Genomic DNA, 12693 nt, shown 5'->3' on the forward strand with positions numbered 1-12693 from the left:
AATCTGGCTCCCACGTTGCCCCGAGGAAGCAGTACGGAGAGGGTCATGCAAATAGTACATATTTGCTCATTTGTTCTACCTGACTTCGCTTCTCTAGGGACATCCTGTACTCACCGTTATTTTTTTAAGTGCTTATGTAAATTACTGACGTAGGAATTTACATACACTTTCCAACTAACTACGCAGTCATTTCTCAATATCCTCTTGGAATGTGTGGTGGAGCTGCCTATGCAAATGATACATTTGCATAGCAAATACCAACAGCCCAGCCACTAGCCGTTCCCTGGCACTTTCTGCTCCTCGGGGTGGACTTTTCTATTGAAATGCCTCATTTGCACCACCCACCCCTTCCCGGGACCAGTCTTAAAAACTCACAGAACGCCTTTTTCTGAATCTGCGTTCCTACTTTCGCGTGGAAGGGGCGGGGCACAATGCAAATGAACCTCGCGCCCCGGACCCGCTCACTTTTCTCCCGTAGGGTGTTCTAGGGCGCTCGCAAACGTCCTGCGCGCGCATGCGCAGCTTCCTCGACCGGGCCGCGGTCACGTGCCCACCGGGCGAGGCGGGGGCGGGGCGTCGCGGGCGGTGGGGGGCGGGGTATGGCGCGCTGTGAGGCGCAGGGCGGCTGGCACAAACGGCGGCGCCGAGGCCGGAGGAAAAAGCTCGGTGAGGAGGTCTCGCGAAGGGAAGGACCCAGGGAGGAGAAGGAGCCCAGAGGTCGGGCGGCCGGGCGCGGACGGCCCGGCGGGAAGCGGGAGGCGGGGCGCGGGCGGCGGCGACCCCGCGCTGGGCGGGTGGGGGTGGGGAGGGAAGCGCGCGCCCGGCGCGGCGGGGCGGGCCATTGAGGGCGGCGGGAGCGCGCGGCCGCCACCGAGGGGAGGGGCCGGGCCGGTGCGGCCCCGCCTCAGTCGCCCGCGGCGTCCGGCCTGGGCTGCTGCGGAGGGGGTTGGGAGGGAGGCCGTCGGGTCCGACCCTCCTCCTGTCTCCCTTCCGTCAGTCCGTCTGTCTGGCAGGACCTCCCTTCCGTCTGGGTGTGTGTCGGGCCCCAGTAGGCTTCCTCCCGTAGGGCACAGGTCGACCCCACCGGCCCTCCCGCTCCCCTACAGTCTTGTTTTCCTCCCTGTTCTCTTTGTCCCTGGACACCCGGTGTTCCCCGCCTGCCCTGGCTCGTGGCCTTCCACTCAGGCGATCCGGTTCTCGCAAACGTTGCGCGGTGGCAGTGCCCGCCGGCTCCCCACAACCCCGACTTTATCCTAGATTCCTTACTCCCATTTTCTGTGTCATTCTCTGAGTCTCTATGGACCCCTCAGGCAGGTCCCGTTTCCCACTTCTCGCTGTTGCTTTTCTTCCTCATATCTCTTAGATTATTCGTTTATTGCTGTCCTCTTATTGGGCCTCCCATGCAGCCTTTTCCCTCTGCACTTTCCCCATATTACTCTGCCAGTCCTTCCCTCTCTAATTCCCAAGTTCTGCGCCCCATCTTGCCTCAGTGTGTGTATGTGTTCGCTGTGAATGTGTCTGTCATCTACTTACTGCTGGTACCATTCCCAGCCCTTCCTACCTGCTTGTCTCTAACTCCTCTTAAGTCCTTCTTTTTCTCTTTTCCAGCCACCCCCACCAGTCCCTTCTCAAGCTCCTAGGGACAACTGTGGACTTGGGGACCAGTGAGCACCCCCGGGGCACTAGAGGAGCCCCTGCTGCCTGCCCTGCCTCACCCTGCCCCACACCAGGCCCAGCGGCCCCCGGCTGCATCAAGTGGAGGAGGAGAAGGCGGAGGAGGGTGGCACCATGGGCCCGGGCCGTACCCTCCATGCCCGGGGGATGAAGACACTGCTGCCATGGACAGCCCGTGCCAGCCGCAGGCCCTGAATCAGGCTCTCCCTCAGTTGCTAGGGTCTGTGTCAGAGGCCTTGGAGCCTAGCCGCGCCAGGATGGGGGTGGAGAGTTACCTGCCCTGCCCCCTGCTACCCTCCTACCACCGTCCAGGATCATCTGGTGAGGCCTCGGCTGGCAATGGGACCCCCAGAACCACAGCCACTGCTACCACTACCACTGCCAGCCCCCTTCGGGAGGGCTTTGGTGGGCAGGATGGTGGTGAGCTGTGGCCACTGCAGAGTGAAGGTGCTGCTGCGCTGGTCACCAAGGAGTGCCAGCGACTGGCGGCCCAGGGTGCCCGGCCTGAGGCCCCCAAACGGAAGTGGGCCAAGGATGGTGGGGATGCCCCTCTACCCAGCAAGCGACCATGGGCCAGGCAAGAGAACCAGGAAGCCAAGGGGGAAAGTGGTGTGGGCTGTGACAGCGGTGGCGGCAGCGGCAGCAGCAGCAGCAACACTACCAGTAGCAGTGGCGAGGCAAGTGCTAGGCTGAGGGAGGAAGCACAACCCTCTGCACCCGAGCGCCTGGCCCTGGACTACATTGTGCCTTGCATGCGGTACTATGGTATCTGCGTCAAGGACAACTTCTTGGGGGCAACACTGGGTGGCCGTGTGCTGGCAGAGGTGGAAGCCCTGAAGTGGGGCGGGCGTCTGCGTGATGGGCAACTAGTGAGCCAGCGGGCGATACCACCGCGCAGCATTCGTGGGGACCAGATTGCCTGGGTAGAAGGCCACGAGCCAAGCTGCAGGAGCATTGGTGCCCTCATGGCTCATGTGGACACAGTAATCCGCCACTGTGCGGGGCGGCTGGGCAACTACGTCATCAATGGCCGCACCAAGGTAAGGCACTTTTTCGGTGAGTGCCTAGTACTTTGGCATGTGGGTTTGGAGATAAGTCTGGGGTTATGTAGCAGAGCATAGGCAGCTCCATCCACCAGAAGGGCTTCAGTTACCTGTGGGGCCTTGCATCTCTTCCTCCCACTGGGCTTTTATTTACTTTTTTTTTTAATTTTATTTTTTGTTTTTTTGTTTTGTTTTCCTTGAGACGGGGATTATCTGTGTAACAGTCCTGGCTGTTATGGAACACCCTCTGTATACCAAGCTGGCCCGGAATTCAGTGATCCGCCTGCCTCTGCCTCCTGAGTGCTGGAATTAAAGGTGTGCACCGCCACCGCCTAGCTGGGCTTTGATTTTTGTACCTGTTCAGCCTAGGGTGGCAGAGGTCCTTGCCCTTGGAAGACCAGGAGCTGCTGTCTTAATCCCCCTTAGACCAAGGGTAGTTAAGGGTGACAGAAGCTTGTTCCACCAGAAGGTGAAGGGAAGTGGCAGTGTTGGGGTAGCCTAGGCTGAAGATGGGGTGTGCTGCCTGTTTAGTTGAGCACCTGGGCTCCACTCTGCCCTGTGAGCCTACTCTTGGCATCTGCATCAAGAGCAGCTTCCTGGAGGTGACACTGGGTGACAGTGCCGGCCTAAGTAGAACACTTGTCCACATGTTTCTCACACCTCCCTGCCCTAGTCCCTTTCTTCATCCTCTGGCTGTCTGTCACTTCCTGCCTGCTTTTCTCTGGTCTCTTTCTTTGACCCTCTGCGTTTATGGTTTTCTCCATTCCTTTTTCGTGTTGCAGAACAGTAGATCCTAATGTTTTTGGAGCCAAGGCTTTTCAGATAATCTGCCCACAGCCATAGACCTTTTCAGGAAAGGTGCACATGTGGTTGGAATTTGATGGTAGTTGTCAGGCTGTCCATTCAAGAACCAGGGGTCAGGAGCCCTGACTAGACCGTGACCTCCGTGGCCTTTCTGGTCTGCTGACATATCCATTCTCTTGCTGGAAGAGTGTGACCCGGAGGCTTGGTGCCATATGGATGCAGTCTGTTGAGAGTGCCTGCTGCTGGCCAGCAGTGGTTCCTGACTGGTGATATTGTAGGCTGTGTTCTGCCCTGTGAGTGGAGGCTGTGCTCCTGATGGTCCCCTCCCTTGTTGCTCAGCTTCTATCTTGGTTTCTACTTCAGTACAGCCTTCTTTCCAGGCTGAAACTGGCTTGGGGATCAGGGTTGCCCCCCATCCCTCCCCCTTCTCCCTGGGGCCCAGGCCTGTTTCCTCCCCACCCCAAGTGGAACTTGACCTACTTCCCTCTCCCTCCCGTTACTTGATAGCTGAAGAGCCAGAACTTGTCCCTCCCTGGGTTTGGCTCCTGTGCAGGCAAGATCAGTGTTGCTTCCTGGGCTCAGCAGTGGCAACTGGTATCCACAGTCCTCAGGAGGGACGTCGGGGTGGGGGTAGGGGGAAGACCAGGAGAGCTGAGTGCCCAGGAAGTGGGCTATAAACTCTTTAGCCTTAGAGGATGGGAAAGCTGGCTCAGGTGCCTAGCTACTAGCACTTTGGGAAAGGGTTGAAGGAATAGGTTGTCTCCCCTGCAGTATTTCCTCCTGTCTGGATGTGGTTGGTTACAGAACCTGAGCTAAGATTGGGAAGGGGGAAGAGTCACAGTGTAAGCTCTGAGTGGCCCTCATGTGGAGGTAAGCACAGGTCAGGCTGGTGGGAAGAGGGAGCCAGTCCCATCAGTCTACACAGCAGCTCCATGCTCTCTCACTTACAGAGGGCAAGGGCCACGTGTAACTTTCCTTCTTGTGCTCTAGAGTGAGAGTGTGGGGTGTTGAGGTGAGGACACTGACTGCCAGTGTGGCCTGATCAGTGTAACCTAGGTCAGCCCTGGGTTACATTACTTCTTCCTTCTAGTCCTCTCTTCTCTGTTGACTTGTAACTGGACGACTTGACTCTCTGACATTAAGGATGAGCAGAGGGGACCCCAACGAGGGTCCAGCTTGTTTAGTTTGCTCCTTTAAGAGCAGCTTGGAGGCAAAGCCTGCTGTCTGACTGAGTCACTGGCTTCTGATGTGGTGTGTGTGGTGGTGGTAGGGTCCTTAGCACATTATTACCAAAAGCAGGAGCTCCAGCATCCTGGAGTGATCCCTTCTCCCTGCTTTTGAAGGGGGAAGGGTGGAGAGTAAATTCCTTTACCACTCTACTGCAGTCCTTGTGGTTGAAGCTTTTCCTGGAGGGCATGGTTTCAGAGCAGCACTTCGACACAGCAGGTAGTGCACTGGGTACTCTGGCTTCTTGGACAGTCAGCTAGATGCTTGAGTCCAGTCAGTAGCTGCATGGGAAACATGCCCAGATCATGCAGCCCCAAACCTTATAGCTTTGTCTTTTAAGCCTTAAAGTACATCCTGGTTGTTGCATTTTACTGATTGTCACAGTTAGCAAGAAGCGGAACTACAGAAGCCAAAAAACAAGGTTAGCACAGTTAGGGACTTTGCTAGAATTATGAACCAAGTCTTTGCTCCCACTGTGGCGGGTATTGGGGGCTATGTGCTGGGTTTTAAGGTCAGAATTGTATCTCCAACATGGCCTCAGTCGTGCTAAGGCACAGCACAGGCTGGAATATAGGCGTGAAGGTGGGGAGAAGATAAGTGTTGAGGCTGAGAGCAGAGGGAGGGTCAGGCCCTGCAGGGTGGTGGTCTTGGTGCCTATTGTGGGAAGTGTACTTTTCTGGGTGTGTAGTGCTGTGTGGTGATTGATTAAAGGCCGCACAGCACTGCCTGCCCTCCCATCAGTGTGCAGAACCTGCTTGAGCTGTGATTCGACTCCCAGCTAAGGAGGCCTTGCCCCTCTCTAATCAGTGACTCATGATTCCAGGCCACCAGGGCCACAGCCACATTCTTTCCTACCAGTGAGAGGTTGCTTAGCATGCCATCCCATCTGCAGGAGCAATGCAGAGAAGATTCGTTCTTCTGAGCTTAGTGGCCTGGATTTCCCTCTGGGGCCTTCTCAGTTACTCTACCCTGGTGCTGAAGCCCTCTACTGCTGTGTAACCTTAGATGGTGGCAGGCTTTCCTGGTCTCTTTGCAAAGGTAGGGTCTGTGGTGGATCAGGTGTATAGATCAGAGGCAGAGGCCTTAGGCATCCACAGTGGGGTGAGCTCTAGGATTAATGGGTTGAGAAGAACCTTGGGAGGAGGATATAAGGCTGAATCAGCTGACCTTCATGGAGTGCTGGGTAAGCCTTTTGCTTGGCGGCAGACGGTGATGTGTCTTATTTTGAGTGTTTTTCTTTACTTGTCTTGCTGAGCTAGACTGGACCCAAAAAGTATAGCTGAGCATTGTCAAGGAGCCCAAACTTGCAGAGTGGTACTTGGATGGTAGGGTCAAGATTGGTGGCTGCTTACTGGGCAAAAACCAAAGGGTTCTCTTGCTAACTACTCCATTTTGCTTCGTCTGAACTCCCAGTGGTGTTGGGTAGAGGGTGGTGTTCTTTCCTTTAAGTAGCATTGCAGCTTATGCTCCTGTTCTCTCTCCTGCGGCTGCAGCACTGTGTCTTTGCAGACATTCATAGTCTAGCTCGGTTCTCACAGCAACCTGAAGTGGGGAACTTAATTTACCTCCCCAGTGCCACAGCTCATTCAGCTACAGACACTTGACCTTGTGGCTTGGGTCTGCAGAAGTCCTGGGCCTTGTCTTACTTAAGTCCTGGCTGCCTGGTTGAGAGGCAGGGGAACGTGGAACTCTAGCCAGACCCATGCCCACAGAAACCAAGCCCAGCAGGGTCCTGTCTCTGAGATGTTGGAAACACCATGTCTCCGAGGAGGTAATGCTGCAGATGGATGGAAGGTGTTTATCAGCCCCGGTTTACGGTGGGATAGTGGAGGCCTGCTCAGGCACTGGGGCTGCCAGCAGTGTGCAGGATGCCTGGAACTGGAACTCTAAGTCAGGTTCCTGTCACATGCACGTGTTTGGAGTCTGTAGTCAAGAGTAGCAGCTCTCAGCATGACTTCACATTAGAATTATCTGAGGGCACCTTTAAACAATCCAGGCTGCATCTCCTTCAAGCCCTAACAGAACCTCTGATGTGAGGAGGCTGGAGCCTCCATATCTCAGAACTCTGCTGTGCTCTTGCTGGGTAGTTCAAGCTGACCTTGAACCTGTGTTTCTTCTGCCTCCACCTGCTAAGTGCTGGGATTAGGTGTGCACCGCACACCTCTACACCTGCCTAGGGTTAGGATCTTTTCAAAAAGCACAAACTATCATTTATTCATTGAGTCCCTCTGGTTTTGGGCTGGGGATGGAGGTGGGAGAGTGGATTGTTGAACTTGAGGATAGAGTGTGGCTGGAGCTCACATAACATAACCTAAGGCGATCCAGGACAGACCAGGGGCAAGGGGTTCCTCTGGTCTCAGTAAACTACCTTCCTCCATTTCTTCCAGGCCATGGTGGCGTGTTACCCAGGCAATGGCCTCGGCTACGTGAGGCATGTTGACAATCCCCATGGCGATGGGCGCTGCATCACCTGTATCTATTACCTGAATCAGAACTGGGATGTTAAGGTAGGGGTGGGGGCTGGGATGGTATGCTAATATTCCAGCTGGGGTTCTGTCCTCCACTTCTCTCAGCTCACAGGGCTGTAAGGTCTGAGGGCTCCTCTTTAGCTGACTGTGGCCCTCCTTTCCGGGAATGGTGCCATCTGCTTAGCCCCACCCAGACTTGTACACTCCCCCCCCCCTTCCTGTCCTTAGTAGCTTCCTGCCCATCTCCATGGCAATGTAGACTCTGGGCTGTCATTCATTTTAAGCGTCTGAGTAGTAGGAGGGAGTGATGTGTGCTAGCGCTGCGCCCCCTGGTGGGCACATGCGTGCAGTATAAGGCAGAGGCTACAGGCTTCACCAGTAGCCTTATCTGGCCTGCCCCTAGGTGCATGGTGGCCTGCTGCAGATCTTCCCTGAGGGTCGACCAGTGGTAGCCAACATCGAGCCACTCTTTGACCGGTTGCTCATTTTCTGGTCTGACCGACGGAACCCACATGAGGTGAAACCAGCCTATGCCACCAGGTATGACCTGTACTTTAGGAATGTGCTCAGCTGCTTCCCTTGTGCCAAAGATTTCTTAGATCCCCCCAACCCTCAGAGTGACAGGGGAGTGATGAGATGCTGAGAGGGCCTAAGTGGGACCCAGAATCAAGTGACATAAAAGGGTGGATGTGTCACCAGAGGTGGCAGCTAGAACTGCAGAGAACTGATCTGACTGCCTGATTTCCCAGGTACGCCATCACTGTCTGGTATTTTGATGCCAAGGAGCGGGCGGCAGCCAGAGACAAGTATCAGCTAGGTACCTGCTTTCCTCCTTTGCCCTTCCTAGTCCCTGTGTGCTGCCAGGTCACAGTCCTTACCCTTTTTTTCTGGTGCTCAGAGTGGGTACCCAGGGCCTTTGCCACACTAGGCAAGTACTACCAGCCGCTCACACCCATAGCCCTTTTATCAGTCCCTTACACCCGGTTCTTGCCTGCTTTCCTGCTGTCTCCAACCTGAGTCCCACTTTTCTTTTAATGTTCTCCCCTTTGTCCCAGGTTTCTTTCGGTGTCTCTGTCCCTTCCTAGTGATTCACAGTGTCTTGTCTTCGTCTCTTTCTCAGCATCAGGACAAAAAGGTGTCCAGGTTCCTGTATCACAGCCAACTACACCCACCTAATGGCCAGTCCAGAGCTGCATGGATTAGCAGCTCCCTGCCTTCAGGGGAGCCCCGGGCCCAGCTGCAGCTCACTAGCCTCAGTGCCCGCTCCCCACCTGCCACTGCTGCTGCTTCTGGCTTGCCTCCGTACTGCGTGCTGTGGCGGGCATAAGCGTCACTGAGGACCAACAAGGAGAGACCTCTGCTGCCCCGTGTTTGGGGCCGGGTTGTCACTTAGGCAGTGGCCAGTGTGGCTGGTGGCCTATGTCCTGCCATGTCTGGTCCATTGTGTGTGAGCTGAGAGGAGGCAGGATTTGGGGTTGAGGTGAGTCATGGCCTCTTGCTGGCAAAGGTCTGTTGGGGGGGGCATACTCACACCCCCTCCCCACTCCTCCAGCCTGGAATGTGAAGTGACTCCCCAACCCCATTGGCTGTGGCACTTTATGGACTGGGATGCCATGGCTTGGGCAGACTAAGGTGCCAGGAGGAGCATGGGTATGGAGGTCCTGCCAGCCAAGAAATAAAAGTTTACCTCAGAGCTGCACATACTTGTATTCCTCTTTGTAAATAGATTTACACGTACAGTTAGGGCAGCTAAGGAGACCAGGACCACTGAGGTCAGAGTAGTTGAGCCCAACCTCAGCGGGCCACCAGGCGGAGCTGGAAGACTGGTGGCACATTGCCCAGTCCAGTGCACTGTGGAGTAAGGTTGATGTCGGCAGGACTTCCCACAGGGAGCAAGGAGAACTTCTGCAGGATGGCAGTGAGGAAGAGGAAGATCTCAGAGCGGGCCAGCCCAGCCCCCAGGCACATCCGCTTTCCTGTGGATATACGGGTACAGATGTGGGCTGAGCGAGCACCTGCCAGTTCCCCAGTGCTAACCACTTGGTCCCCTCCCTCCTGATTCAGACCTGGGGCAAAAGGCATGAAAGCATCGTTGTTCTTGAACTCGCCCTGGTCATCCAGGAAATTGGTGGGATTGAAATGATCAGGGTCCTTGAATTGGGTAGGATCCCGGTGCGCAGACACAAGCAGGGGAATCACAAATGTGCCCTGGGGGTACACACAGTTACTGTTACCCACAGACTGAATGTGAGCACCTTATGAAGACCCTTTATATTTTTGTGCTTGGCACCTAACCCAGGGCCTTGCAGGTGCTGGGCAAGTTCTCCCACAGCTACACCCCCGCCCCTGAGACGATATTAATAGCTGGGGAGGGGAGTCCTCACTGAGCCTAATCTCTGAATGGACACTTATGCTCCCTTCTCCCAGTGCAGAATTCTCAGACTCCCTGTGCACCTTGTGCAAGAAATGGTTCCTGAGGTGTGTATCTCGGGTGAGAGCCCGAGGCAGCCCCAGTGGCAGCACGCTGATAAAGCGCTGGATCTCATGCAGCACCGCGTTGGTGTAGGGCAGGCGGGTACGGTCCTCCAGTCTGGGGGTGCGGGTCCGACCTACAGTGGCATCCAGCTCCTCTTGCACCTTGGCTGGGGTCAGCAGAGTCTGTGAGGTGTGCTTTACTAGGTTCCGCCCCTGCTCCCCTCTCATTCATGCTCTGGGGAGGACCCAGTTCCCTGACCTGCCACCTCTGGGTACTTGAGCAATATGAGGAGTCCGTAACGCAGGGTGGTGCTTGTGGTCTCAGTGCCACCGAAGAAAAGATTGTGAGTGGTCATCACCAGAGTCTCATCCTGGAAATGGCTTTCCAGGTCCTGCTGTTCCTGTGGACAGAGGGAGACTAATGCGGCTGCTCGGTGGGAAGAGGAGGGGTTAGGGCAGCAGGAACGTGTACCTTATCCATTTCGTCGAGGAAACGATCAATGAAGTCACGGGGTTCCCCAGCCCGTCGTGACTGCCGGTGCCACCGAATTTGCTCAGTGATGAAGAGTCGGAGCTCTTGGAAGTTTTTGAAGATTCGGTGGTGGGGACCAGGGATCCAGTCCATGAAGGATGGGAACATATTGTATGTCTGGAGAGACAGGGTTCTATTTGTCTGTGAGATGTATCACTGTGTAGCTAACCTGGATCTCAATCTGTAGACCAGGATGGCCTCAAAGGCACGTGCCACCACCCCCTGCTAAAACAGTCTTAATACAGTCTTGGAGAAGGCTGTGGTTTCCCAATGGGGAGATTAAAAGAGGATTTTGTGGATTAGAACTCTGTCATTCAGTCTACAGTCTTGACACTTGCATCTTAATGAGCTACTGTAGATAGGGCTGTGTATGCCCCTGGCGGTTGGCATAAGGCTGTTCCTAAAAGGGAGGAATTGGAGCCCATCCTCTCACCTCACCCCATCGGGAACTCATGATGCGAAAATTGTCACTGAAGAGGTCCAGGAGCCTCAGGAACTCCGGGTCCCCATAGTTATAGCGCTTTCCGAAGACCACAGAACAAATGACATTTGACACGGCGTTATCCAATAGCTGCCGGGGGTCAAATGGAGCTCCTGGGGTAATAAAACTGTGGCTAGTAAGGAGACCCTCACCCTCAAGCCTCTGAATAAGACGGTTTGATACCCTCACACAAAAGCCGTGGTCCCTCCACCTAGCTCCTTGGAATCTGCCTTGCACCAAAGCATTTTGGCGCTCTGTCAGTCACACCCCTTCGCCCCCACTCCTACCCCCCAACCAGGTACTTCGTCTTTCCCTGCTAGGCCGCACCCATGATGGCTTGAAATTCGTCCAGCACGCATGCCGCCTCCTCCAGGATGCGATCCTCTATGGTCCTCGTTCCTACGCCAAGCTCCCTCAGCACCCCAAGTGCAAAGTTGCGTAGCGTCTTCCAGCGCGGCCCATTAGAAAACACTATGCCTACAGTGGGAACCAAAACTAGAGTTGGCCACGCAGGGTCCAGTCGCTTGCCACTCTAGGGGACTTCTTAATTTCCCAGCCCATGTGCTCTGATCCTGCCTTTGCGGGTCGGATCCCTGACCAGCGCTTGCTCTCCAGAGCTTAGGTACTTAGGCTTCTATTGACTGTGTTGTGAATGTCAATTGAGCCCCAATTCTTAACGGTTCGCCCTCATTAGCGGCACTCTATTAGGCCCTGCCCATTTTGTCCGGCTGGTCTAGTATTCGCTCCACCCACCCTAGGCCTCACCGTTTCCGTGGGTGAAGCGTTCGAAGACAGCCATGGCCCCACGGCCGGAGAATGCATCCGCCTGCAGCACTAATGCATCCCGCAGTGCCTTGTAGCCGCACAGCACCACTGCAGGGCGCGGGCCCAGCCACACGGTGAACACTGGGCCCCAGTGGCTGGAGAGCTATGGGGAGTGGTGCTCAGAAGTACTCAGTCCAGGCTTGTGGTCTCCATGGAGACCTCAGAGCCCTCGTCTTTCTCAGCCCTAAAAGTTTCCGTCTCGGCCCCTCATTTCCCAGGTCCAGGAGTTCTAAATCCCTGCTCCCTTTTCAGACCCAGGAGTCTAGCCCAAGCTCTCAAACACAGGTCTACACCCTAGCCCTCCTCTCTCAGACCTAGGGATCCTGCCACAGCCCTCCTTCCTCAGACTCCAGGTTCCAAGACCCGCTCTCCTCCCTCAGACACAAGGGTCCAGGCCCCACCCTCCTCCCTCAGGCACAGGGGTCCTGGGCCCACTTGCTCCCTCCAGACACAGGAGTCTAGGCTCCCTATCCTCTCAGCTGTCGCCTTTCGGTAAACCAGGATTTCTACCCTCTCTTCTGGGCATGATAGCACCTTCACAAATCCAGAGTTCTGCTCTCCCAGCCCACAGCAGGAGCTACCTCCATGAGCACACGGTCCAAGTGTCCAGACTGCAGCTGCAGTAAGTTCCCCAGCAAAGGCAGTGGCTTGGGCCCAGGGGGTAAGCCTCTCTGCAGCTGAGTTCGGCGGACCAGCCAAGCCCACCACGCAAGCATCAGCATCAGAACCGGCAGCAGCAGTGCTGCCACGCAGGTGACCATCGTGCCTGAGATCCTTGATGCCTGGATCCCTTGGCAGCAGTTTAATTTGCAGGGAGTTTTAAGGAGGGAGCAGTAGGGTGGAGATTGGTGTGGGAGGGGTGAGAGGCTGGGGCTGCTTTGTTCCCTGCACCTTGCCCCCAGGAATTCTTCCAGTTCTCCTCACTCCTCACCTGTGTTCTCCCCCAGGCAGCATTGTCCCCCCCCTCTCTCTCTGTGTGTGTGTGTACACGCGAATATGGCCTTCAGCCTGCCATTTTCATGTAGAAACTCAGCCAGGTGCCCAGGTGCTGCATCCTCTCAGAACACTAGTACCTGTAGACCTGTGTGTTCTTCTGGACCATACCTCCAAATAACAGACAGGTGTGTATCTCTTGCTTCCTGAATACATTCCCAACTCCTACAG

General features: G+C 55.5%; 2 protein-coding genes across 6 annotated transcripts; one reads left to right on the forward strand and one right to left on the reverse strand.

Moving 5' to 3' along the window:
• Positions 1 to 564: 564 nt before the first annotated feature.
• On the forward strand, positions 565 to 8915 carry Egln2 (egl-9 family hypoxia inducible factor 2). Of its 5 annotated transcripts, none has more exons than XM_075987837.1 (6): positions 565 to 666; positions 1609 to 2714; positions 7136 to 7255; positions 7620 to 7756; positions 7966 to 8033; positions 8337 to 8915. In XM_075987837.1, the coding sequence occupies exons 2-6, from the start codon at positions 1839 to 1841 to the stop codon at positions 8390 to 8392; spliced, it is 1257 nt and encodes a 418-aa protein (XP_075843952.1). In that variant the 5' UTR covers positions 565 to 666; positions 1609 to 1838; the 3' UTR covers positions 8393 to 8915. The 5 variants fall into 5 exon arrangements, with proteins under 5 accessions (XP_075843952.1, XP_075843986.1, XP_075843978.1 ...); XM_075987863.1 differs by having other exon boundaries at positions 600 to 717; XM_075987846.1 differs by lacking the exon at positions 565 to 666 and adding an exon at positions 902 to 1031.
• Positions 8916 to 9010: 95 nt separating this feature from the next.
• LOC142858568 (cytochrome P450 2F3-like) lies at positions 9011 to 12311 on the reverse strand. Its single transcript, XM_075988008.1, has 9 exons — positions 12111 to 12311; positions 11470 to 11632; positions 11032 to 11181; positions 10657 to 10817; positions 10164 to 10340; positions 9951 to 10092; positions 9671 to 9858; positions 9283 to 9424; positions 9011 to 9192 (listed from the first exon to the last, which is right to left on the reverse strand). The coding sequence occupies exons 1-9, from the start codon at positions 12288 to 12290 to the stop codon at positions 9011 to 9013; spliced, it is 1485 nt and encodes a 494-aa protein (XP_075844123.1). The 5' UTR covers positions 12291 to 12311.
• Between the last annotated feature and the right edge of the window lie 382 nt (positions 12312 to 12693).

This window comes from Microtus pennsylvanicus, chromosome 1 (assembly GCF_037038515.1).
Source record: "Microtus pennsylvanicus isolate mMicPen1 chromosome 1, mMicPen1.hap1, whole genome shotgun sequence".
Taxonomy (NCBI): Eukaryota; Metazoa; Chordata; class Mammalia; order Rodentia; family Cricetidae; genus Microtus; species Microtus pennsylvanicus.